Below are 24376 nucleotides of genomic sequence, written 5' to 3'. Positions count from 1 at the left end.
CCCACCCCCCCTCCAGCCTGAACTGGTTTTCCGACCCATATTATGCGCCCCTTGCCACCCGCCAACACTGATGCCCGCCGGCCTCTGCCTCGGAGCGCTGAGGACACGTAGCCTTTCTAGGGACACATCTGTTCACTCCGCCCCCCCCCCCCCCCATTGAGTCCGAAAAACACTGACGACGCCGGAGCCTGCAGGCTCCTCTTCCGTGGGAGCGGGTTTTGCGTGCTCACGCTCAGTGTGGGAACTAGGGGTGGCTGGCCAGAGCTGCCCCGACACTCAGAACCTCGTCCTTCCCCGAGTGAGGCAGGTGCAGTCCTGAGTGTGGCCCCCGCCCCCGCCCCGCGGTGTGGCCCAGCCTCAGTTTCCTCGCTACTGGTGAAGGCCTAGTGGAGCAGCCATCTTGGCCACGGCTCGGGGCGCCCCTGTGGGCGTCCTCCCCCGCGCCCCCTCCCGCCTCCTTCTGCCTGGCAACCCGCCCCCCGGCGCGGCCCTGCGCACCGTCGCCATGGGAACCAGATTTTTCAGGCCAGGAACAGATGAGCGTCTTTTGTCCTTTCCACTCCCACCAGTGGGGGGGGCACGGGGACCTTCTCGGCTGGTGTCGTGACTGGGGGGGGGGGTGTCACTGGTGCAGCCCCTCCCGCGCCTCAGGTGCGCTGTCTTCAGTTGCTTTTCTATCTCACGAGACCCTGAGACACGAAGGACCCCAGGGCTGTCTCCTGAGCGTGCCTCGGAGGCTTCTTGTCCCCATCCCTCCGAGGGTGCTTAACATTTCCTGGGCATGGCTGCGCAACCTTGCTGGGCCGGCCACACCGGCCAGCCAGGTGGCTGGGACATGGGAGACCCACGCTTGACACAGACACACACACACACAGACAGCGCTGCGCACGCGCGATGCACCTTCTGTGGGTTAAAGATGGCGAAAGAGAGGTCCTGGGAAAAAAGCCCTGGCTCCAAGCGCCCTTGGGGGAGGGGAGGCGGGGAGGGGGGGGCCTCTGGCCCCACCTGTCCATGAGTCACCCCGGTGACGGCTGCTGTGCGCGGGGATGATGGGGGCTGGCTTGCAGGGGCTCCTGTCGGGAGGGCCGGGCAGAGCTGAACCTGAGCTGCCTCTCTGCCCTGCCCGCAGCCTCAGAATGCAGCCCACGGCCACCATGGCCACCGCGGCCGCCACCACCGCCACCGATGCCCTGACGACCTCGTGGGAAAATGCCACCAGCCGTCCCACGGTGGGTGACTCCTGGAGGCCAGGGAGAGGGGTGGGATGGAAACTCCTCCCTGCAGCAGAGCCCTTACACACGCAGTCCCTGTGCGCTCACCCCGCCCCCACCCAGGCGGAGCCTGACCCCATCTTGGACAACTACGTGCTGCTGGTGGTGGTGATGTCGCTGTTCGTCGGGGGCACGCTCGTAGTGCTGTCTGGCGTTCTTCTGCTCTGCAAACGCTGCTGGGAGGTGCACCAGCGCTTCAACAGGTGCATGCCCTCGGAGCCTCTCGGGGAGGCGCCCAGGTGCCCGCAGAACCTCCTAGGTGGGCGTCCCCAACCCTGCTCACCCTTCGCCTGTCTTCCTCAGGGCCATGGAGGAAGCGGAGAAGACCACCACCACCTACCTGGACAACGGCACCCACCCCATACAAGGTGAGGGGCCCGCGCGGCCTGGCCTGCAGCACCCCTCGCTGCGCTTGACTGTGCCTCCCGCCGCGCCCCGCCCCTCGGTCCCCTGCCCGCCCCCTCGGGCCGCCTGACGGTCTGTCTGTCTGTCTCCCCCACCAGACTGGGCGCAGTTCGAGTCCGACTCATCTCTGTTTCCTTAACGCCCAGGCGTAGGTGCGCACAGGCGCGTGCTGAGAGCGAGTGAGTGTGTGAGCGGATGAGCGAGTGCCCGCCGCCCCGCCCAGCCCGCCCCGTCCTGCCCTCACTCGGCCCCGCCCCCCTCCCGGCCCGCCCCCGCCCAGCGGCCTGCCTGGCGGCAAGACACGCGCGGCCCACCCCGGGCCCACCCTCTCTTGGCTCTCCTCACAGACCCCGACTGCAGGAGGGAAGACCCCGAGTGTCAGGACGCCGAGACCGGGCGCTTCCTAGCCACCAGTTCCACCGGCCGCCGGGTGTCCTTCAACGAGGCTGCCCTGTTTGAACAGAGCCGCAAGGCTCAGGACAAGGGCCGCCGGTGAGGGAAGTCAAGGGGTTGGTCACAGCTACTTGGTGTGAAAACGGGGGCCCCGGCTTTCCACAGGGTGGTTAGTAGAGAGATCCAAACCGCAGGACGAGGCAGGAGGGTTACCGGACTCCTTTGAATGTTTATTTTCATTTACATATGTTGGCGGGCAGGTAGGTACCTGTGAGTGCAAGGGCCCACAGAGGCCAGAAGAGGGCGGCCGATTTCCCCAGAGCTAGAATTACAGGTGGTTCTGAGGGGCCCGGTATGGGTGCTGGGAATGCCCCAGCCATCGCTCCAGTCTGGATTTCTACAAATCTGAGGCCTGCATAAGCAGTACCAGGCCAGCCAAGGGTGCATGTTAAGACCTGCCTTTAGAAAGAACACCAGCAGGCTTGGAGTACCAGCACATGACCAGCAGAGGCTGCAAAGGTCAAGGCCAACCGAGGCTGGATTGAGACAGAACAAAAACAAAAATCTGCAAACAAAAAAATGGAACAACAACAAGAACCCACAAACAAACAAAAAAAAGGGGGGGGGATGTTGAGTGTGACAGGGGCAGAGGTAGGTGGACAGTCTGTGAGTTCAAGGCCAAGCTGGTCTACATTGAGAGAGAGTGTGTCCTAAAAAAATAAACAAAACCCTGTCATGCCAGCACTTAATAGGTGGAGACATGAAAATCCGAAGTTCAGAGTCATCCTTGAACAAGAAGTTAGAGACCTGCTTGTCAAGATGTTAAAGTAGATGCTATGCTAGGGACTGCCATGGGCTGACTGTTGGGGTCCCTGACATAGGTACACCCTGACAGAGGGGGACTTCCATCACCTCAAGAATGCCCGCCTCACTCACCTCCACCTACCGCCCCTCAAAATCGCTACTATCCATGAGTGTGATTCGGGCGAGGCCAGCGCAGCGGCCACGCCCCACCCAGCTACCACCCCCAAGGACAGCTTGGCTATTTTCCAGGTGAGGGTCACGGTTGCTGCTAGCCCCCATCCTCGGCAAGGTGGCGGCGGGCACGCTGAGGAGGGCCCCGGCTGCCTAGGGTGAGACGGCGGGTTCACCCCTCATCCTTTTGTGCTGTTACTCCACCCCCCTCCCCATCTCTCCGCTTCACAGCCCCCTGGGAAGGCTCTCGCTGGCCGCTCAGGCGGTCCCAGCTCTGCCCTGCCAGGTGATCCCTACAACTCTGTGGACTTCTCAGAGATCAGCCCCTCGGCCTCCAGTGACTCCGGGGAGGCCGCCTCGGTGAGGGTCTTCTCTGGTTTCCCCTCGGCATCCCTTCTCGAGGCCACCTTCTCCCTCAGAACCACTCCATTCCCAGAGCACGGCACCCTAGGATTCCCTTAAGAGCCAGGCTGGTGGGAAGGGTGAGGAGCCCGGAGAAAAGAGCTTCCAGTCACAGTCCTTCCCCCACCGAAGACAAGATTCAGGGAGGCAGAGCTGGCCTGAAAGAGAAGGCTGCTAGAAGGGGCTGCAGGCTTGCTCAGCAGGGACCCAGGGGTTGGGCCGGGGCTGGCTGGGAGGGGACTCCACGCCTGACGGTCATCCTGCTGCCTCCCCTCCAACCCCCCAGTTAGATGCAGGCACATGCGGTACCAAGGCCGCCGGGCCCGGGCCTGAGACAGAGCCTGGGGAGATGGGCCCAGGCTCTTCGGGGGCAGGCACTGTGCTGCAGTTCTTTACAAGGCTTCGCCGCCATGCCAGCCTGGATGGGGCCAGCCCCTACTTCAAGGTCAAGAAATGGAAGCTGGAGCCTAGCCAGCGGGCATCCAGTTTGGACACGAGAGGTAAGGCACCCCAGAGTGGCCGTGACTTCCGGGGGCCGTCTTCCTGGAGGCCTTGCAGATGGCCCGGAATGCCCAGGGCCGGAACATGTCCGTCTCTAGGAAGGCTGTCAGTGCCCTGTGTCTCCTAGGCAGGGTGCCCCAGGCTTGTGTGCACGGGCATCTGTTAGCATGCCAGCAGTCCCCAGCCTCCCTGGGCCACACCCAGTCCTTTGGCCTGTACAGTTCTGATTATTAGAACAAGTCTCAGTGGTAGAGGACCTCTCCAGCACGCAGGAGGTCCTGGCTTCCCTGCCCCGTGTGGAGGTGTATATCCCAGTACTTGGGAGGACAGAGGCAGGAGGACAGGAATTCAGTCGGCTTCAGCTGTGTAGCAGGTTTGAGGCTAGCCTTGGCTACATGAGAACCCTTCTCCAAAAAGAGAAAGCAGAGGGAGTGTGGACTAATTTTAGGATCCATGAATGCCTTTTTGTTATTTTGAGAAGCTGTCTCCTTGTGTGGCCTGGGGAAGGCCTTGAGTCCCCGGGATTGCAGGCATGAGTTGTACCCAGCTAACCCCCAAACACTTTTGATAAGGCCCTGGACAGTAACAGTTTGGGCTTTTGTGGCGACAGTGTCCCATCCCGGCAGCTGCCGTGGAGCTTCCAAACGCAAATGAGTGTGGTTGTGCCAAGAAAGCTGCTTACGAAAACAGGTGGCAGCCTGTCGGCCCCAGGGTACAGTGTGGCGGGACTGTGGGGAGGACACCCTGGCCTTGCTTAGGTGACAGTGGGAGAGCGCTGGGGAGGATCCGGGTGGCAGAGGGCTCGAGGCTGCCAGTTTCCGGGGTGCTCCTGTGGGAGGGGTGGTCCTGCTGACTGCCCAGGTGAGAGCCTGGCTTCCCAGGTGGTGCGGATTGGCCGCAGGCCACTGTGGCCGCCCAGAACCTGTTTGCTGGCGTCTCCCACCCACCCTCCTACTTGGAGGCCTGCCCATTGGCCGTTCTCTTTGGGGAAGATCCTGGCTAGTGGCCAGGAGCTGGGGTGGGGGCCGCCTAGAGGCAGCACCTTCCTCTCTCCCATGCAGGGCCCCACCAACCCCAGCCTCCCTGCCTCAGCAAGAGCTCGGCCGTGCTGGCCAATGGACGTCCTTTCTCACGGCCACTCCTGTCCAGCCAGGGCTCTCTGGACTGCCTTCCCCCGAGGTCTTTCAGCCCACGCCTAATCTCTGTTCCCGATCCACTCTGCCCCACTACAGGCTCTCCTAAGCGGCACCATTTTCAGCGGCAGCGGGCAGCCAGTGAGAGCATGGAACAGGAAGGCGATGTCCCCCACGCGGACTTCATTCAGTACATCGCCAGCGCAGGCGACTCGGTGGCTTTCCCACCCCCCCGCCCCTTTCTGGCCAGCCCCACCAGCCCGCCCCCCACTCTCGGCAGGTATTTTTCAGTAGATAGAGGTGCTAAGGGTGGGCCCCTGGGCCCCTGCCCTGCCCCGTCCCCTGTAGGTGGCCCGGGGACTGCCCTCCTGGCCCTGTGGACACGAACTCGAGTCACCTTGGCCACTTCATGGGGGCCACCTCTCCAGCGCAGACCGGAGAAGGAGGAGGGAAGCAGGGAGAGACTGGGTAAGGGTAGGTGGGCAGTTGTTGGCCCCAGGGTCTCCAAGCTGGGACACCCACCTGAGCAGAGCAGCGGGCCTGGGCCTACCCTGGCCCTGCCGGTTTGCAGCAGGCTCCGAGGCCTGAAGGGCTCCTCGGTGGTCCCAGCGACCCTTCTGCCCACCTGCACTCCTGAAGTCTGCCTGACCCCTCACAAGAGCCTTGGTAACTGCTTCTCTCAGAAGTAACCTCCCTCCCCAATGCAAAAGCAAAACTCCCCAATGCTAAAACCGCTGGGATACAGGCCTTGCAGACTTGGGGGTGCCCCTTGGCCTCACTGATCCACACCTGGCCGTATCAGCCCATGACCAGCGGGGTGAAGTAACGGTCTAGGACGAGGGGCCAATTTGGAGTGTAGCTCAGGCCATTCCCTCAAGTCTCCTTGCACGCACATCAAGAGAACGTACCTAGGAGTGGCCTGGGCTCCATGGGAGTCCCTCAATGTCCATAGTCCCTAATGCACCAACAGTGGCCCAGCCGGCAGGGCAGGGCACTCCCTGCAGGCTCTGACCACGTGGGCCTGGCCTTGCAGGCTAGAGGCAGCTGAGGCGGCGGGAGGAGCAAGCCCCGAGACTCCTCCGGAGCATGGCATCTGTTTGGGGCCCGAGCATGCGCAGCAGCAGGACCCGCAGCAAGAACAGGACGCCGAGCATGCGCAGTGCAGCTACCGTGACCTGTGGAGCCTTCGTGCTTCGCTAGAGCTCCACGCGGCCACTGCGTCGGACCACAGCAGCAGCGGCAATGACCGCGACTCAGTGCGCAGCGGGGACAGCTCGGGCTCGGGCTCTGGGGGTGGCGGCGCAGCACCCGCCTTCCCGCCTCCTCCCGAGTCTCCGCCCGCCTTGCGGCCTAAGGACGGCGAGGCCCGCCGCCTGCTGCAGATGGACAGTGGGTACGCGAGCATCGAGGGCCGCGGCGCGGGCGACGAAGCCGCTGAACTTCCTGTTGCAGCCCGCAGCCCTCCCCGCAGCCCGCGAGCCTGGCCACGCAGGCCGCGCCGCGATTACAGCATCGATGAGAAGACGGATGCTCTCTTCCACGAGTTCCTGCGCCACGACCCGCATTTCGACGACGCACCCCGCCACCGCGCGCGTGCGCACCCTCACACCCACGCGCGGAAGCAGTGGCAACAGAGGGGGCGGCAGCACAGCGACCCTGGCGGGGCTCGCGTGGTCACGCCCCCGGGGGCCGCGCGCCCCACGCGTGCACCCCTGCGCCGTGGTGACAGCGTCGACTGTCCCCCGGAAGGCGGCCGCGCGCTGCCCGCCGCCGGCGACGACCCTTCTATCCCCGTCATCGAGGAGGAGCCTGGCGGCGGCGGCTGCCCAGGCCCTGCGCCCTGTGTGGAGCCCGCCGGGGCCCTGCTGGACAAGCTGGCGGCCAGCCTCGACGAGAGACTCCTCGCACCCCGCCTTGCCGAGCCAGTCGCTTCGTCCCCGGTGCTGGTGGTCGCTGCTGCCGCCCCCACGTCCCCCGACCACAGCCCGGTCTAAGCTCTGTGACTCGACCCGCCTCTCAGCAGCTCCTCCAGCGGCACTTGGGGAAGCCACGGGAATGGTGGCGACAACAGGAGAAACCTGGGGTTGTCGTGTACGGGCGCGCGGTCCAAATCCCAAGTGCGCACGCGCAGTGTCCCCTCGGGCACTTAGCAGGGCGCAGTGGCCTCCCGAGGCACGAGGCTCCAGGACCCAGGCTCAGCTGCAGGGAGAATGAAGAGGTCGGACTTTTGGTCCGTGTACGGTGGACAGCAGCACCCAGCTCTAGCCACAGAGGTGGGTGGGGGCAGGCTCTGAGGCGCATGCGCAGCCTCCCTCCAGGATCAGCTGAACATCCACTCCTGAGCACGTGTTGGCAGCGCCACTGCTGCCTAAGCATGCGTGAACCTCCTGGAGGGGACCACGGGGCGCTGAGGACCAGAAAGGAGCTCCCTGCCCCAGACCCTGAACCCACTTACCTCCCCATGGTGTGCGCTCGCAGCAGCTGTGCCCTCCCTCAGCAATAACCGCCCGCTCTCCGCATGTGCACAGGCCCCGCCCCGTCCTGCTCCTCCCCAAGAGCCTCGGGCTCTGCACACACGGACAGAACAGCCCAGGTGGCAGCTTCAAGTTTCCCAAGCTTTATTTATTGCCAAAAGATAGGGCGGCCTCGCCGCGAGTGCCCGCCCACTCCCTGCCCTGCGCCCTCCGTGGGTAGTTGTGTTGTCTGGTTGATCATAAATGTCTCTGCATATTCGCTCGCTCTGCGTTTTCTCTGCAGGCCACCCTGTGCCCCGCCTGCTCCACATTTCCAATCACCCTCACAGCCACAGCTCAAATCCACCTGTTTTATTTAAAAAAAAAAAAAAAAACAAACAAAACCAAACCAAAGACAGCGAGGCTCGCGGGGCGGCATGCGGGCGAAGCCGGCCAGTGGTCTCGACATAAAGTGCTTCTGGGGCGGTGGGTCCGCCCTCGGCTCCAAAGTCCGGAAGGGTCCGGATGGGCAGGCCCGGAACCGCAGCCTCGCGGGGTACCTGCCCAGAGTTCCTGGCGACACACTGCTGGTGGAACGACAGTCACTCAGCACCGGGATCCGGATCCTGGTGCTGGCAACCCCAGATTGGGAAGCCCTTTGTAAAACTGCGACCTCAGACCCCACCCCACCCCACCCCTGCGACCCGTGGTGCCCGGTGCCTACCTGTGGCCGCAGTCACTGCTGCTTGCAGGCCGAGAGCCGGCGGATCTTGTTGCTGGAGCACACCTTTCGCGCAGGGTTGGCAGTGCCCGGTCGGCCCTCAGGCTTCACCTTGCTACTGAGTTGGGGCTCCGTGCCATTCACACATACGGCCTTGGGCAGGCTGCGGCTCTGTCCATTCTGACCCACTTCCTCTTCCAGGACCTGTCCTGCGGGAAGATGGCAAGCACGGCTTGAGCCAAAGGGCAGGCAGCCCAAAGTCCCGGGGCCCGCAAGCCCCAACTGCGCCAGGGGCTGGCCAGGCTTCTGCTCTCTCGCCACCGAGGCCAACCCTCGGCAGCTCCAAAGGCCTGTCCAGCCAGGCCCAATGCCTTCCATAGTGAGATACCCTGGCCCCCCCCTGCAGCACACCCATGCTCACCTGCCTGTCTAGCCTTGGCAGCCCAGCACCAGCTCACAGAGCTCTCCAAGGGAGCCACCAGGCTCTAGGCCCACAGTACAGGCCCAAGGAGATGAAGCCCTCAGCCTGGGGACTACTGACTAGCTGTGCTGAGCACAGGGAGGGACCATCCGGCTGGGGGCTACAGGCCTAGCTTGCCTGGGCAGCCTGCCTTCACGGTGGGTAGGAGGTCACCTCTCCTAAAGCTCCTCAGGCTCAAGTGGGCAGCATCTCTAGCTCGAGATGTGGCTGCGGGAACTCAACAGAGGCCCCACTGCCTGTGCTCTTGGATCCAGAGTTCCTCTCCCACAATGTCTCTGACGTGGCCCAGACTGGCAGCACCCCCCCCCCCCCCATTCTGGATGAAACTGGGCAAGAGGTTGGACAGATCCGGCAGCAGGAAATCCCTCCCCGCCTCACCCCTCCTCATCTCCACACAAGGCACTGGGTACAAAGCCGCCTGCACTGTCACTACAGAGGCACCAGGCAGAACCACAATCTTGCTCTGTACGTCACTATCCCAGGTGACACATGGGACCCATGGCCACCCAGACACAAGGCAGTGTCCCTTGCCTTCCTTCAAACCTCAGCAGCCCCAAGGGTGTCCCCTGCAGTCAGCAGCCTTCTAAGCGTTCCTCCTCCCCAGTTGAGGGGCCCACATGAAGAGGGCCTTGCAGGCACCAGCTCTCAGCTCGGAGCCCAGCCTGTGGCCACAGCCTCAGAAAGACTCCAGGTGGACATCAGGTATACACATGTCCTTGTGGGTCCCACCTGGCACCCAGCAGGTGTTCCGGATTCTGAGGCACTGCTCTCAGAATCCTCAATTGCTACAGGGACACGAGGAGCCCAGGGTCCTCACCCTCCTTCACACAGCTGTTTGACAGGCCAGGAGTGGCCTACCAGTGGGGCTGGCCTGAGGGGCACAGGGACAAAGGCCCCGAGAGCGCTGGCCAGTGGTCACCTTGGTGCTGAGGGCCTGGCTCAGGCCTTGGACCCAGGCCTGCTCTCTGGTACCCTGCTGGGCAGCCTGCCGGGACAGCAGTGGGGAGGGGCAGTCGCGGCAAGCATCCACCTGCAGACACAGTGGCAAAGCTTTATGGCGGGCATGGGGCGGCAGCTACACTAAGGCCCTGAGCCCCTCCTCGGGCTCCTCTCCAGGGGGGCCTGCGCCCTGGCTCTTCCACATGCGTGTGTCGCATGCGTCCTCGCTAAGCCCTGACTCGGACGCCTCCTCGGCACCTGGGGAAGAAGGCGACAGAAGGTCAGGCGTGGCCGGGACGGAGGGCCACCGGACCCTCCCTCAGGTGGCTGTCTCAGAGCACCTGCCCACTGCCCTCCGGGTCCCATCCTCCTGCTAGACGCGGCCAGGGAGGCCTAAAGAAGCTGTAGACGGGGCCCAGGGAGCCCCAGCTAGCCCAGAGTGAAATGCCATAGCCACAGGATGGCTTTGACAGGCCTGGAGGCTCATGCCAGCTGGAGCCTGGGGAAGGGCCAGTCCCAGACTGCACAAAGGCAGGAGCTCCTGGGCAAGACATGCCAGCCAGCTCACCAGGCACTGTGAAGTCCTGGGTATAGATGATGCCGTCCTCCATGTCAAACAAGTCCGCCTCCTCCTCCTCCTCTTCCGCTCGGCCATGAAGGTCCTCCAGGTAGGGAACCACAGTCATACTGCGCCAGCGGTCCTTCGTGTCTGGGCTCGGGGGGATAGGCACCAGCGCCTCAGCCAGCGGGTGTTTCTTCCTGAACCAGCTGCAAAAGCCCATGTGCAGCAGAGGCATCAGGCACTGTGCCACCCCTGCGAGGACCCACCACAGTCCCACACCCCATGGCTGCCCATGCAGAGGGCAAGGCCTCAGTGCTCAGGCTGCAGGCCCAGGGTCTCGGCACGTGCACCGACACGCCGACACTCCCCCACACCCCCACCCACCGACGGCAGCCGTAGCACCTTGGACTGGGGTGGGCAAATAGGGCCCTGCACCTGTAGTCCCAGCCTTGAACAGGGACAGGCTGAAAGGCCTTGTTGGGGAACAGCCAGCTGAGCCAGTGCCAGGCCATCAAGAAGTGACAACAGGACTGGGGACAAATGGCAGGGGCAGAGAACCCCTAGAGCCAGTGTTAGGAGCAGCTGGTAGATAAAGGCTCTACTGCCACCCAGAAAGCTCCAGGCCTCAAGCCGCGAGAAGACACCATGCCCCATGCTCCCCGCTGGCTCCCTGGCTGTACTCCCATGTCCAGATGGCCAGGTTCTACTGGGCCAGGGACCAGCTGGGGTCCAGACTGACACTTCCCTTAAGGCCTGACAGGGCCTGCTGTGGCCCTTCCTCATCAGCTCCTGCCACACCCTTCCCTCAGTGGGAGGATCCACCTCAAACCCCATCACTGAAGATCCAACTTCTCAGGCACACAGCTGCCTGCACTCCTGACAGGAAGGGAGAGGTAGAAGAACCTCTAACCCTGGTCTACACTGGGCACCCCTTTCATATCCCGCTCACATACAGCCTTCCCAGGATAGCATCAGACACCAAACACATTCTTTCTCCTGTGACCGTCCAGCACCTGAGGCCATGCTCTCACATGCATTCAACGGACCCCAGCAGGCAGAGCCAGGCAGCCGTGCTCACCTGTGCTGCCTAATCTGTCGGATGGAGAACCTCTTGGCTGGCTCGTACTCCAACATCCCTGTATGACAGAGGGTCAATGGAACAGCTGCCTGCCTACCTGTGCCACACCCCACCCCATATCCACCCCACTGCCTTCCTAGGCCCCAGAGAGACACACCGGGCATGGCACCAGAGATCTCCCATGCTGGCTGGCAGCTAACAGAGCGGCTGTCCTATCAGTCAAGTCAGGCCACTGACCCTGCCCCACGCCACCTCTGCCCCACCAGGGGCTGACTCAGAACCCCTCCACAGACCAGGGGCTCTCCCCTGGCTGCCCTGGCCTTCAGGAGACCCAGAGATGCCCACCTCGGAGTAGGTCAGAGAGTGGTGGGCCGCAGTCACAAGGGATGGTGAAGTCCCCTCTCCCGATGTTCTCAAACAGCTTGTAGATATTGTCCCCCTCGAACGGGTACAGGCCCGTGGTGATGTTGTAGCTTCACATGGGAGGACAGTGTCAGTGCTGGCCACACCTGAGCCCGGCCAGATGCCCCAACTCCCAGAGAGTGTAACTCTTAAGTGGTCCATGTGTAGCCACAGAAGCTACATGTGGCAAAGCCCCGTGGGTAGTGAGTGGAGGGGAACTTCACCCACAGACCTGGGCCGTCCAAGCCGCTCACCACATCCTGTGGCTCACGAGGCATAAGAACACTCGAGAAAATCTGCAGTCCCGCCTCTGCACACACAAGACACTTACAGTGTGACCCCAGCCGACCAGATGTCCACCTTGAAACCTGAGAAGGTGTCCAGTCCGTTGGCGATCTCTGGTGGCTGGAAGGCTGGGGAGCCCTGGCTTGTCCGGCAGGTGTCATCCACAGCGAAAGGGTGCAGGGCCTGCAGGGCAGCGAGAGTCAGGGGCGCCCAGGAGAAGTGGCCCGGGAGCCCTGCACATGGTGCCTACCTCGGCAACACCCAGGTCGGAGATCTTGAGCGTGCCGTTGGTGGTGAGCAGCAGGTTGCCCGGCTTGATGTCCTTGTGAACAATGCCTTGGCTGTGTAGGTACTCCAGGCCGTCAATCAGCTGGCGGAAGTACCTGAATGGGTGGGACTGGCTCAGGACCCACAGGGTCTCAGCCCACACCATGGTGTCTACACAGTCTGCGATGAAATTTGGGAGACTCACAAAGCCTGGCCCACAAAGGGACAGGAATCTGGGTTTCAGGCACACAGGCTTGACAGTCAGAAGACCAGGCTCATTGGGAGTCTCACAGAGCAACTACAGCCATTGCCGTGCAGGCCCAGGGAGCCAGGTTTCCCCTCTGGCTTCACCCCCTCCCCTTTGGTCTGTGTTAACCAGGGGGCTGTGACTGCTGGACTGGAAGGTTAATCAGGCCTGAGAACCACTGTGGCTCAGCAAGGAAGTGGACCCACAGGGCCTAACAGGACGGCAACCTCAAGCACACTGGGTGGGGAACTGGGTGCCCAGAAACACCTTGCTTTTCCTGACAATGGCTGTCACCAGCCACAGAAGGTGCTACCTGCCTCTCCTGCACCTAGCAGCCACTTACCCATGGGCTTGGCACACGGGGAAGCGCTTCTCCGGCACACTGTCCAGCATCTCCTGCATGCCACACACGCAGTACTCCATCACCATATACGTAGGGCGCTAAGGAAAGCAGCACACAGCAGGCCCTGGGAGCTGTGCTCCCAGCAACAGTAGTCTGGACTACCCTGAAGGTGAGGGCAACTGAGGCAGTGAAGACACTGCTGAGGATGCAGGGCCCTCCTGGGCCAGTTGACTGCCACTGCCCTGATCTCTGGCCATCCTCTGTGCTCCCTACCAGTGCTCCCAAGGCCCCACAGGGCTGCCACACTGCCTTGAACCACATGGAGCAAGCATAATGACACAAGAGGACCAGAAATGAGTTGGTCTACTCGTCACACCAGCGAGGAATTGGGTGCTTGGGCGTCAGGCCTGCAGCCAGGCACAGGGCACTCAGTTCTGCGAGTACGCCGAGGATGCCCAGATCCAGAGGACAGCATGCAAACTACCTCTGCAAAGGGGCAGCACGGAAACCATTTGAACCAAGGCCCTGGCCATAAATGAAGGGTCCCGGAGACCAGTGAGGCCGGGCCAGCCACAATGGTCAGACCAAGCTGGCATAAGATGGGCGCTCTGTGCCTTGCTCACCCAGCCTGCTGAGTTGCCAGGCACCACAGAATGCAGCTGAGCCAGAGGCTTGCCCAGGGCTTCCACTCCCTACCACACATGGGCCGCCCTCACCCGCTCCACCCCACAGGATATATCTTCTGCTTCTCCTCATTGTACAGCACATCCACAAGCTGGATCACATTCCGGTGCCGCAGCCGCCGCAGCAGCTGAATCTCCCTGCAATAGAGGACACTGCTCAGCCCACCTGCCTGCTGTGAATGGCCCACATGCGGCCGCCACAGAGCTGCCCACCTGGGAACACACAGGACACAGGGAAGGGGTGGGGCACGACTCCAACTTGCCTGTGACACCCGGGGCTCAATCCCAGGGAGTGGACGGTCACCTGTGCTGTGGTGGCTTCAGGCCACAGCGGGGGGTGGGGATGGGGCCTGGGGCCATCCCTCCAGGGAGGGACCATCGGGACACTAAGAGTGTTTCATAAAAGAAAAGCTCCTTGTAAGACACAGGTCCAGCACCTAATGTGCCTGAAGCTAGGCCATGATACGGCCACAGGGGCTTCTCCCAAACACTGTCCCACCTCATGACCTTGGGTGTCCACCAGCTGGGCTGAAGGTCAGCCCAGAAACTGGCAGCATCAGCAATGACCACTGGTGAGAGCCACTGTCCAACAGGTTGATGGGCCGCTGGCCAGTCCAGGAGGATTCCCTTAGCTCAGGTCTGTAGTAATACAGCACCTTTCAGATCTCACCACAAAAGGTGTCCAGCCACCAAAGGGCAGAGGGCAGGCAGGCAGGTTCACTCTGACAGATACCATAACATGCCCCAGCCACATAACGAAGTGTCACACATGTCTGAGCAGGAACAAGGCTCTGGCACTTGTCATAGCCTAGAGGGCCCAGTGAAGAGACCCAGACAGTGTGGGCCTCCATGACAGCTAATGTCCAGAACAAGTGACTCCAAAGCAGAGGTATGGCTGGAGTGGACAGCTCACAAGGCTTCCTTTACGGTGACTGAATGTTGTGGCACCAGACAGTGGTAACAGCCACAATATGCACATCCTTCAAGAGGCTGGCATACTGTAATGGGGGAGGCCAGCATGGCATTGCTCTCTAGTTTGGTTTGCACCCTCATGAACAAGCTCAGCTGGGTGGGCGTGACCTTCCTGGTCTGCCTGCCTTCACCTTCTCAGGCCCCACAGCTTCCAGAAGTCTCCCTGCACACAGCCCACTGGGCATCAGTCAGATGTTCTGGGCTGTCTCCCTCCTGGCCTCCTCACAGAGCTGGTGTGCAGGGGCTGTGTGCAGGCTGAGAGAAAGAGGTGCTCTGCTCTGAGTGCTGCCCAAGTTCAACACTGCCCACCCAGTCTAAGCACGCAGGGCCTAGAGCAGCCATCCTTCCTCACTGTACAAGGTACAAGAGCCTTGGAGCTCAGCCCCTTGTTCTCCTTCTGTCCCCAGGGACACACAAACACAAAAGGAAAACTGCACAAGCTAGATGCCCCAGCAGATGTGAGCCACCCACGGGCACCAGAGGGGCACCGGCATCAGGGAGCCACAGCATCTGGTCATGGGGTTCCTGGGAAGCCACCTCAAAGATTCCTGGACCAGAGCTAAGATTGAACCCTTGACCCCTAAGAGTCCCCATTTCCACACTGAGTTCCAGGCAGTTACCACAGCTTTAGAACCAAGGCCCCCATCCTGATGTCCCCACATGTCAGGTTAGGGCTTCAAGCCCACTAGGAGGGTGGGTGCTGATGCCATACCCAGCACACCAGTTGACAGCACTGTGACAGAGGCCACTATTCATTGTACGGATGCCAATGAGGGCAGAGGGGGCACTTGAGCAGAGTCGGCTGACAGCTATGCTCTACAGAGCCCCCCCCCCCCCCAGTCTCCTGGGTATTGCATATAACAGAAGGAAGGGCCAGGCAGAGGCCCCAGGCATGAGGCTGTAGGCTCCCAGAATAGGACAGCCGCCCCCACCTCACTCTCAGGCTTAGGAAGCACCCTGCAACCAAGACCAGACCACACCAACTGAGACATCAGCACACACATTAGTGCAATGTGGATCCATGCCACCTTCCCGGGTAATAAGCATCAACTGCCCTGTTGAGGTCCAGGGCCACGTTGCCCACCCTGCGGTTAGAACTTTACTTCCTAGGTGCCGGCCTGTGTGCCAAGTCTGCTGCTCTGCAGACGCCCCCACGTTTCCCACACCTAGAGCTTCCCACACACCCTCCCCACAAAGACTGCAGCCACTGCTCTTATGATGGGCAGTGCTCTCCAACACCCCTCTGGACCAAGCGGCTCACCTCTGTCCACCAGACACCCTCTGGCCTCTCCTTGGACCCTATTTACCAGCAGCCCCAACTTAGGCCATTACACACATGCTCGGCGCGCAGCGCCCAGCTGGCCTCCTGGAGCACCCACTCCACCGAACAGACACACCTGCAGGTGGCTCTGAGCCAGCGCCTTGCTCTCTTCAGGGCCTGTGTAAGCAGTGGCTGCACCCCTCCCTTCTGGAGTCTTGAGCGTGCTCCTACCCTTAGGGTTACGCACAGCAGCAAGCCGGGGATCACGTAGCCTCAACAACGTCCCTGGACACAGCCAACCACCCTCAGGGAGCCCCAGCACTGAGAACCTGACCTCTAAGGTCCATCAACTAAACCCCTGGGCTCAGTGTCATCTGTGTGTGTGTGGGGGGGGGGGGTGCTTACAGGCCCTTGGATCCCAGCACTCTTCCTGTGACTTCCCAGCAGTCAATGAAGACCATGGGAGCAGGGCAAGACCCCAAAGGGAATATCCAATATGCCCACCTTCCCATCAGTTCCTGACAGGGCACCTTGCCCTGCAGCCTATGCCATCTCCCCTACTCAAACTGACGTGACAGCTCGAGTAAGGCCGCCCCAGGCCATCAGCCGCACATAGGCGTCATGCCCCTGGGCAGTGTGACTGGCAGGTCTGTCACAGCTATGCAGGAGGGTAAGGTGGGAGGACCAAGAGTATAGGGCCAGGGCTGGACATGGTTCAAGCAGTGGCTGTAAGCTCCTGTGCTGGAACTAGGTTCACTTCCCAGCACCCACACAGCAGCTCACAACCTCTTCTGAGACTCACAGGCTAATGCACACACGTAGTACATATACATACAGCCAGATACACAAACACACGCTGTTTTCAATTTTAAAGAGAGGAAACAGTTCAAGGTCCGCCCCAACTATGGACACATCACAGAGTGTGGGGGAGAGAGCCCTGCTTCCAGTCACCCTGGGGTCTCAGTACGTCATGGCTCTGCACTCATGGAGCTCAGATTGTGGGAGGCAGTGGCCAGAGAGCACCCTCTGAACTCTACCACTTTACCCACAGCAGGGAGCACGCATCAGAGTGTGTCTAACAGACCCTGCAAGAGCAGGCAGAGCTAGACTCAGGCAGGACACCCACCTTGGAGAGCCCTGGGCTCATCTGCAGCACCACAAAACAAATACTCAAAAACCTAGAGTCAAACATGGTGGTGCATGCCTGTAATCCTAGCACTCAGAAGACAGAAGCAGGCAGATCTCTGAGTTTCAGGGTAGCTTGGTCTACAAACTGACTTCCAGGACAGCTAGGAGATAGGACTATGTTGAGAGATCATGTCAAAAAAAAAAAAAAAAAAAAAAAAAGGATAAAATGTGGTGGTCTGACCCCCACTCCTGAGCACAGTAGTTGAGTGAAACATTCTTCTTGCAGCAAAGATCTTTAAGTTAAGACAGAAGGTAAACAACATAGCTGAGGGTAAGGGATGGCCCATCCCAGCACTTGGGGGCCAAGGAACAGAGGCAGGTGGATCTCTGAGTTTCAGGCCAGCCTGGTCTATAGAGCCAGCTCCAGGACAGCCAGGGCTACACAGAGAAACCCTGTCTCCAAAAAACAAAAAAGCAGCAGGGCTTGGTGTTGCATGCCTTTGACCCCAGTGCTCAGGGAGGCAGAGGTAGGCAGAGCTGTAAGTTCAAGGTCAGCATGGTCTACAAAGTGAGTCTAGGACAGCCAAAACTACACAGAGAAACCCTGTCTCAAAAAACCAAACCAACCAACCAAACAAACAAAAACCCCTAAAGGTAAACACTACAAAACAGCATTAGGAAGGCCATGAAATGGACCAGATGCATTAGGCCCCTCCCTCCTACAGTAAGAGATAAAAGTTGCTCAGAGTCATTCTCAGGAGCCAAGCTGCAAAGAGGACTCTGAGACCAGCCAACCTGAAAAACACAAAACCCAGCTGAGCCGCCTGGAAGAGTGTCAGGGCAGCCATGTCGCTCGGGAAGGACACTCTCCAGCCTGTGCGGCCAGGCATGCAGGCTGTGCAGTGTGCTCAGGTGCCCGGCTGTGGGAGCCGTCACCCAGGCTGGCTTCAGCGATGTAGCTATCTGAGTCATTTCTGCTCCCGTAAGTGACTCCCCCAAACTCATTGGTCCACCACACTGGACCTCCATGCTTTGGTCTGGCGTGGGCTCCCTGTGTGGGTGAGTAGACAGGGTGTGTGTCTCCCCGGGAGAAGTCTTGTCACACAGCGGATGGTGGGGTGGTTGAGGGTGATCATCAACTCTAGATGCACCTAGGAGCCAAGCCACTGGCCAAGTTCCCAGATTAGGGCTGGCAAGAAGAATCCCCTATGCATGGGCTGAGGGGAAGTCTGCCTCCTGACTGCAGATATGATGTGACGTGAGCAGCTGCCTCGCAGTTCTGCTACCAAGCCTCCCTAAAGGGAAGAACTAGGCCTGCACACCCCTCTTTCAAGTGGCCTCTGTCAAGCGCTAGGTGGCAGCAAAGAGACAAAGCCAGGATCACAGTATTCTGATGACTGGGCATTCTGGTACACAGCTGCAACCCAACACTCAGGAGGCTGAAGCAGGAGGAGCATGAGTTTGAGGCTAACCTGGGCTACACTGATAACAAAACAGTTTCAAACAAAACAAACAAGTACGGCTGGAGTTAAGAGTTCTTCCAGGTGACCCAGGTTCAAGTCCCAGGACCCATACATGGCTCACAACCATTCACAACTCCAGTTCCAAGAGATCTGATGCCCTCTTGTGGTTCCCCCAGGAACTGTGTACATTTAAAACAACACACAGACAAAATACTCATCTACATAAAGTGTTTGTTAAAACAAAACTTCCTGCTTGTATGCAGCAAACTGGTCAAATGCTGAAGACCCTGACCAAGCCCCCAGCACCCCACTCCCACCCACAGGACAGTACTTGGGGGCAGGAAGGGCCTGGGAGCCGAGGCAGGTTCAGGCACAGGAAGGGCCCCACCCTCCTGGCCTCAGGGCTCTGTGCCACCCTCCCCATGTTGTCTTTTGTAACCAAGAAAAGCAGAAGAGGAAAAGGAAGCCGCTGTACATATGCCTGTAGTCTAGAGTGAGGCAGAGGCAGGTCTAGGTCAGCCTGGGCTACAAAGACAGCCCCCGTTCAGAAAGAACAGAACGCTCGTGCTGAAGGAAGTAGGAAGCCGGCTCGGCACAGCCGAGCACAGGCAAGGGAGGAAGCTCCTTCCGCTGGGTTCCACCCAAGCTCCTCTCAGCAGCCCAGTCAAGGCCCAGGCAGGACGCATACACTTGCCCTCTGGCCGACTACCCCAAGCTGAGACCACAAACCTGCTGGAGCTGAGAAATGACAGGCCCTCAGCCACAGGCATCCCTGCACCCCAGACGGACCAGGTGGCCTGGGAGAGAGGGCAGCAAGCCAACTCGGTTCTCAAGGCAAAGAGCTCATCGATGGGCACCCACCTCACATGTGCAGGCTAGCACTGAGAAGGAAAGGCCGACAACCTTGGCTTGGTCCCGAACGCTGTGCTGGGATTTCTGCCGTCGGGCAGACGGGAGCTCCACCCGCCACAGTCCAGTGGCTGACTGCAGTACTGGCTCTGGGGACCAACATGGTTCCCTCACTGGAAGCATCAATTCCTTGCCAAGGTAAGTAGCTAACAGTGGACCGAGGAGACAGTATGTCTTGGCAAGCAAGCATGAACACCTGAGTTTAATCCCCCAACACCCATAAAAACCTGACTGTGGTGGTGTACACCTGTGAGCCCTGGGACTCACTGGCTACCGGCCTAGTCACCTAGTCTTGTCACAAGCCCCAGGTCTCAGTCATCTGAATACAGTGGACTGCACTGCCAGGTGACACCTGAGGCCGACCTCCGCCTTCCACATGTACACACGGGTACGCATGAACACAACAAAGTAACCTGGTGGTCACGGCGTAGATGAGGGCGCACTGGGCAGCCTCACAGCAGTCCCTCAGGCAGGCAGCAGGAGCAGCTTGTCAAGTCTGGATGTCCTGTGAGCTGAAGGCTGAAAGCCGACAAAGTCCAGGGCTCTGCTTCCCACCTCGCTAACATCCCAACTATGTGTAATGCACATCACAGAGCCCGCCAGTCGCCACTGGCGTGGCCTCCAGTTGCCCCTGGAGAGCTGCCAGCACCTCCCATGGCCCAAGCAATTCGGACAGGTGCAGATCCCGGACAGTGTGGCGACACCCAACAGCTGAGCACACTGCCCCCCCCATCTCCAAGTGGCCAGTGGCCATCCAGCACAAGCCACTCTGCCCGAGCAGGTGCTCCCTGTCTTCAAGGAGAGATGATGGCCAGGCACTTTGCAAAGGGCACGTAGCTCAGCTAAGCATGGTCCATACTGCCAGGACCCAGCTTTTGTCAGAAGAGCCTTCAGCCCTAACTGCCAGCCTGGAGGGCAAAGGGAACTAAGAAAGAAGAGGGTCAGGGGGAGGGCCAGCAGGAGCCCTTGCTTTAATGGACCAGGAGAACATAGGCACAGGAGCCCTACAGCCACAGCTGACCATCCAAGACCTGCAACTGGCAAAGAGCAACCAGATGGGGCAGGGTTGGGGTGCCTGACCTCACCACACATATGCAGAGGCAGGAGGAATCCTTGAGACCCAGAGCTCAAGATTAAACATATGACAAGACAGTGCCTCAGAGAAGCAAAATAAATGCCTGACATGGTGGTACCCATCCCTCATCCCCGCTGCTCAGGAGATGAAAGGTCACCTTAAGTTCACACCAGATTGGAGGCCAGCCTGGGCTACACGAGATGTCTAAAACACTCAAACGGGGATGCAGAGAGATGCTGGCCGAGTAAGAAGGCTTTTGGCTCTTGCAGAGGACCTGGCTTCAGCTCCCACTACCATGTTAGTCAGCCACCAAGTCCAGCTCCGGGGGATGCTGGCCACCGCAGCCTAACACACTGCCCTCCCCCCCCATACACACATGCATGAAAGCAATCTAAATGGCTAGCCGGGGGTGTTCAACTGTCAGCCCTACAGAAGCAGGTGGATCTCTGAAGCTGAAGCCAGCCTGGTATACAGAGTAAGTTTCAGGACAGCTGCACAGAGAGACCCTGTCTAGGAGGAAGGGGACAGGAGAGAAAGAAATTAAAAAACAAACACATCAACAACAAAACCCAAAAGCTACAAGAAAACAAAACAAAAACAAGATTGAACACACAGAAGCGTTCTCCCGAGTGGCGAGCACCTCAGTGGAGGGCTATCACCAGGTCCGAGGCCTGTACAAAACACACACTAGACTGGAAGTCATGTCCTTGCCACATTCTGGGGTGGCTTTTCCAACTTGTTCCTGCAAGCAGGTCTCAGAAGTATATCTATGTACAAGCAACAGGCAGCAAGGCCCATGCAAAAAGGGGGTTCACATTGGGCCATACCCCATATCCACATGAAGCCCCACCAGCAAGGCAGACGGGCCCTTCAGAGCTGTAGAGCCAGCAGGTCACCAGCAACTCCCTCATCTCTCCCCTCAGTAGGCATTAAGATCTTGCTACTTGTCACAGCTGGGCGACAGGAGCAAGGGCACAGGTCCCTAAAGCCTTCCTAGGACTGGAGGCGCCACACTGTGCCATGCCTTGGCATCCTCCCACAGCATGGTACTGGAAGGAGAACGCTTTGTGTGCAGACTGAAGGACAGGACCCCAGAGGCTTGTCTGGAAGGCTCCGGACACTTCACCATGAGAGAGACAACTTGAGTGCAGTTTATTAAGCTCCTGCAGACAAAGGGGCCTTTCTGCCTGAGCCAGCTGCCAGCCAAGCTGTCCCTTCAAGGCTGTGGCTCTGTGCGTGTGGGTCCCCCAAGCAGGTGCCCACAGCCTCGGGATGTCCACCGCACAAACCCTTCAGGCAGTGTGTCCACACCAGCACTCCAGCATAGACACCTGGCCATGGAGCGTGCCGTATGAGGCTCTCAGCTCAGAGCAGTCTGCCAGACAGGCTGCAGCTCTGGCCTGTTTCTCCTCCTGGTTTTCATAGTCAGAACAAACTTGTTGGAGCTGGGGCTGCTTTCACGGTGTGACTCCTGAGGCCTTCACCATTGAGCTATCTTGCCAACCCCGGTTTTCCTTATGAGACCAGGTCTTACTCTGCATCCCTGGCTGGTCTAGACCCAGAAGCAATCCTCTTGCCCTGTTCTCTAAGCACTGTGATGACAAGTGTGTGCCTACTTGCCCAGACCAACTCCTGTCTTGAGGAACAGCCCAGGCTCTTTACGGCACCCTAGCTGGTGGCCTCTAGTGGACTGTGGCCAACACCCCTCTAAGCTCACTCACGACACCTATCACCCCCATGCTTCTCCACTAACTCAGGTAGGGCCAATGCAGGGTCTAGAAAACAACTTCTCTCACCTGAACCAGCCTGTCTCTGCAAGCCACACCCTGACCTGCAATAGCAGGCACAGTCCTCGGAAAGCCTGAAGTAGCAGGTGAGGGCTACAAGTTCATAGACAGCTGTGGAGGCCTCAGCCACAGGCAGACACTGCACCCTGGAGTGCTGATGACCCAAGCCGGGGTCCAGGCCTGAGCAGCCAGACACTGGGCTCCCACAGGCCATTAACCCAAAGCCAAAGGAGGCCACTCACATGGAAGACCAACAGACCCACCCAGAAATGAGCAGCCTATGGCACCTCCACTTTAAGACAGTGATTGGAACAGACCAGGCCTCTGAGTCCACTTTCAGCTGCTCCCAGGAGGAACACCTGCTGCTGGGTCCCCAGGTCACCCAGTGCCAGACTCCTGCACCAAAGGCCAAGCAGGTCCTAGCCTAGGACACCAGCCTGTCCTGCTCCGCCCGAGTCCACACACCTGCGCCCAGTTATCTACCCACCTTTCTGTGGGTACCACTCAGAGCAGAGCCCAGCTGGCAGAAACAAGGAGCTCCCAGTCTTTCCTGGGACAGGCTCACAGGCAAGGTCACAGCCAGGCAGAGTGTCCCCACCAGTGCTGGCCCCACAGATAAGGACCCTTCTAGGAAGCTGGGGTGAAGTTTCCCAAGTTCCAGCAAGCCTGGCAGGCGATAAAGCGTCCCCACGGCTCACAACGCCAACTACACAGGACACCCGCAGGGAGCCACGCCAGCACTGGCTGGCCACTTCCCCCCCACCCCCAAGTCTCTGTTCACCATTATTTTTGGCCCCACTGGTTCCCTCTGACTGTGTAAACAAACTAGCCACCCGCCTGGCAACGCCCGCCAAGGAAGCCAGGCGCGCCTCAAGCCAGGACCCGGCCAAGAGAGGAGGCACACAGTCACAGCCACACTCTCTCCTCTAGGACACCCCTGAGGACAGTCCTGCTGGATGCCCCAGCACGCTGACCCCATGCAGTGATGCTCGAGGATATATGGAGTAGATGTATAGTTATATGGGAGTTAGGAGAGAGGAAAAGGAGGTAGGAAAGAAATGAGAAGGAGAAGAAGGTTGGAAGGGAGGAAAGGAAAGAGCCAGGAAGTACAGGAGGAAGGGCCTCCCAAGGAGCTCAAAGCAGCGCCCGCGTCAGCCCCAGGCCCTTGGCACCTACTTCTTGACGTTGGCCTCGCCATTGGGGATCCTGCGCAGCTTTTTCTTCTTGAGGATCTTGACTGCCCTGCGGCACAAGGTCTCGGAGTCCAGCACCTCCTTCACCTTGCCGTACGAGCCCTCCCCGAGCAGGTCCCCCATCAGGTACTTGCCGATGAGCTTGGCGCGCTTGCGGCGCGGCTGGTAGATCACCTCGGTGGAGTCGATGCGGTGGATGAAGGTGTCCATGCCCACCGACATCAGCTCGCCCTCAGGGAACAGGCCCAGCGGCTGGGGATCTGCCACGTCCATTCTGGCCCAGTCCTTGTCCTCGTCCCCTTCGGGGGCGCCAATTCTTTTCAAGTTCGAACCCCCCCCTCCCGCTTCTTCCAAATGTTCAAAAAGAAAAAAAAAAAAAAAAAAGGGAACGACTCCGCAACCCTCCCGGTCCCCTAACCGGGTCCACGTCCCCTTCGTGGGAGCCAATTCTTCACTTTTGATTCCCCCCCCTTTCTTGGAGATGTTCAAGGAGGGAAAGTAACGAAAATAAGAATGAAAAAAAGCAACGAGCCCCCCCAACCCTCGCGTCCCCCCAATTCGGGTCCCCGGGGACGCTGCTTCCGACGGAGGCGACGGTCCGCCGTCGCGGCGCGCGGGCCGCTAGGTCATGGTCGCCACCAGGGCCCCGCGCTCAGGGGCCCAGGCGGCCGCGCCGAGGCCGGTCCGCGCCGTCCATGTCCGGCCCGCGCCGACGCCGCGCGCGGCCCCTTAGTTCCGAGACTTCCCCGGGCGCGGACTCCACCCGGACGCGGGACGCCGGGACACCGAAGTCGGGGCAGGGAATCTTCCGGAGACCCACAGAGGAAAAATCACCCCGGGCGGCGCGTCCCCCTCGCCGCCTAGCCGCCGCACGACAGGCAGGAGGCCGGAGCGGCGAGGGGGGAATCGAACTCCGGGCAGAAAGATGCTGCCCGCGAGAGAAAACTCCACGCCGGCGCCGCCCTCGGCGGCTCGCGCCTCACTCGCGGACGCCGTGAGCCGCCTCCCCTTTCCTGGACCGACACGCCGCCGCCATCTTGTTTACCG

General features: G+C 60.1%; 2 protein-coding genes across 6 annotated transcripts in view; one reads left to right on the top strand and one right to left on the bottom strand.

Annotated features, from left to right (window-relative positions):
* Cbarp (CACN subunit beta associated regulatory protein) overlaps positions 1–7810 on the top strand; it is a 17404-nt gene extending 9594 nt beyond the window's left edge. For 2 of the 3 annotated variants that reach the window (XM_055607798.1, XM_055607797.1), the window contains exons 2-10: positions 1130–1229; positions 1335–1474; positions 1575–1639; positions 2024–2168; positions 2951–3122; positions 3276–3404; positions 3733–3946; positions 5180–5360; positions 6114–7810. In XM_055607798.1, coding sequence (XP_055463773.1) covers positions 1137–1229; positions 1335–1474; positions 1575–1639; positions 2024–2168; positions 2951–3122; positions 3276–3404; positions 3733–3946; positions 5180–5360; positions 6114–7074 — 2100 coding nt within the window. In that variant the 5' untranslated portion in view covers positions 1130–1136 and the 3' untranslated portion in view covers positions 7075–7810. Of the gene's footprint in view, positions 1–629; positions 652–1129; positions 1230–1334; positions 1475–1574; positions 1640–2023; positions 2169–2950; positions 3123–3275; positions 3405–3732; positions 3947–5179; positions 5361–6113 lie in introns of those variants that run through there. The other variant, XM_055607799.1, reaches the window with a different exon arrangement.
* On the bottom strand, positions 7682–24376 carry Stk11 (serine/threonine kinase 11). Of its 3 annotated transcripts, none has more exons than XM_055607804.1 (10): positions 23313–24376; positions 13596–13679; positions 12859–12948; positions 12252–12384; positions 12048–12184; positions 11660–11787; positions 11315–11372; positions 10243–10442; positions 8258–8463; positions 7682–8120 (listed from the first exon to the last, which is right to left on the bottom strand). In XM_055607804.1, the coding sequence occupies exons 1-9, from the start codon at positions 23600–23602 to the stop codon at positions 8270–8272; spliced, it is 1314 nt and encodes a 437-aa protein (XP_055463779.1). In that variant the 5' UTR covers positions 23603–24376; the 3' UTR covers positions 7682–8120; positions 8258–8269. The 3 variants fall into 3 exon arrangements, with proteins under 3 accessions (XP_055463779.1, XP_055463780.1, XP_055463781.1); XM_055607805.1 differs by having other exon boundaries at positions 7682–8117; XM_055607806.1 differs by lacking the exons at positions 7682–8120; positions 8258–8463 and adding an exon at positions 8472–9932.

Source organism: Psammomys obesus, unplaced genomic scaffold (assembly GCF_907164565.1).
Source record: "Psammomys obesus unplaced genomic scaffold, mPsaObe1.curated_primary_1811, whole genome shotgun sequence".
Lineage (NCBI taxonomy): Eukaryota > Metazoa > Chordata > Mammalia > Rodentia > Muridae > Psammomys > Psammomys obesus.
The sequence above is the reverse complement of the archived record's forward strand: the minus strand, read 5'-3'. Positions and strand labels throughout refer to the sequence as shown.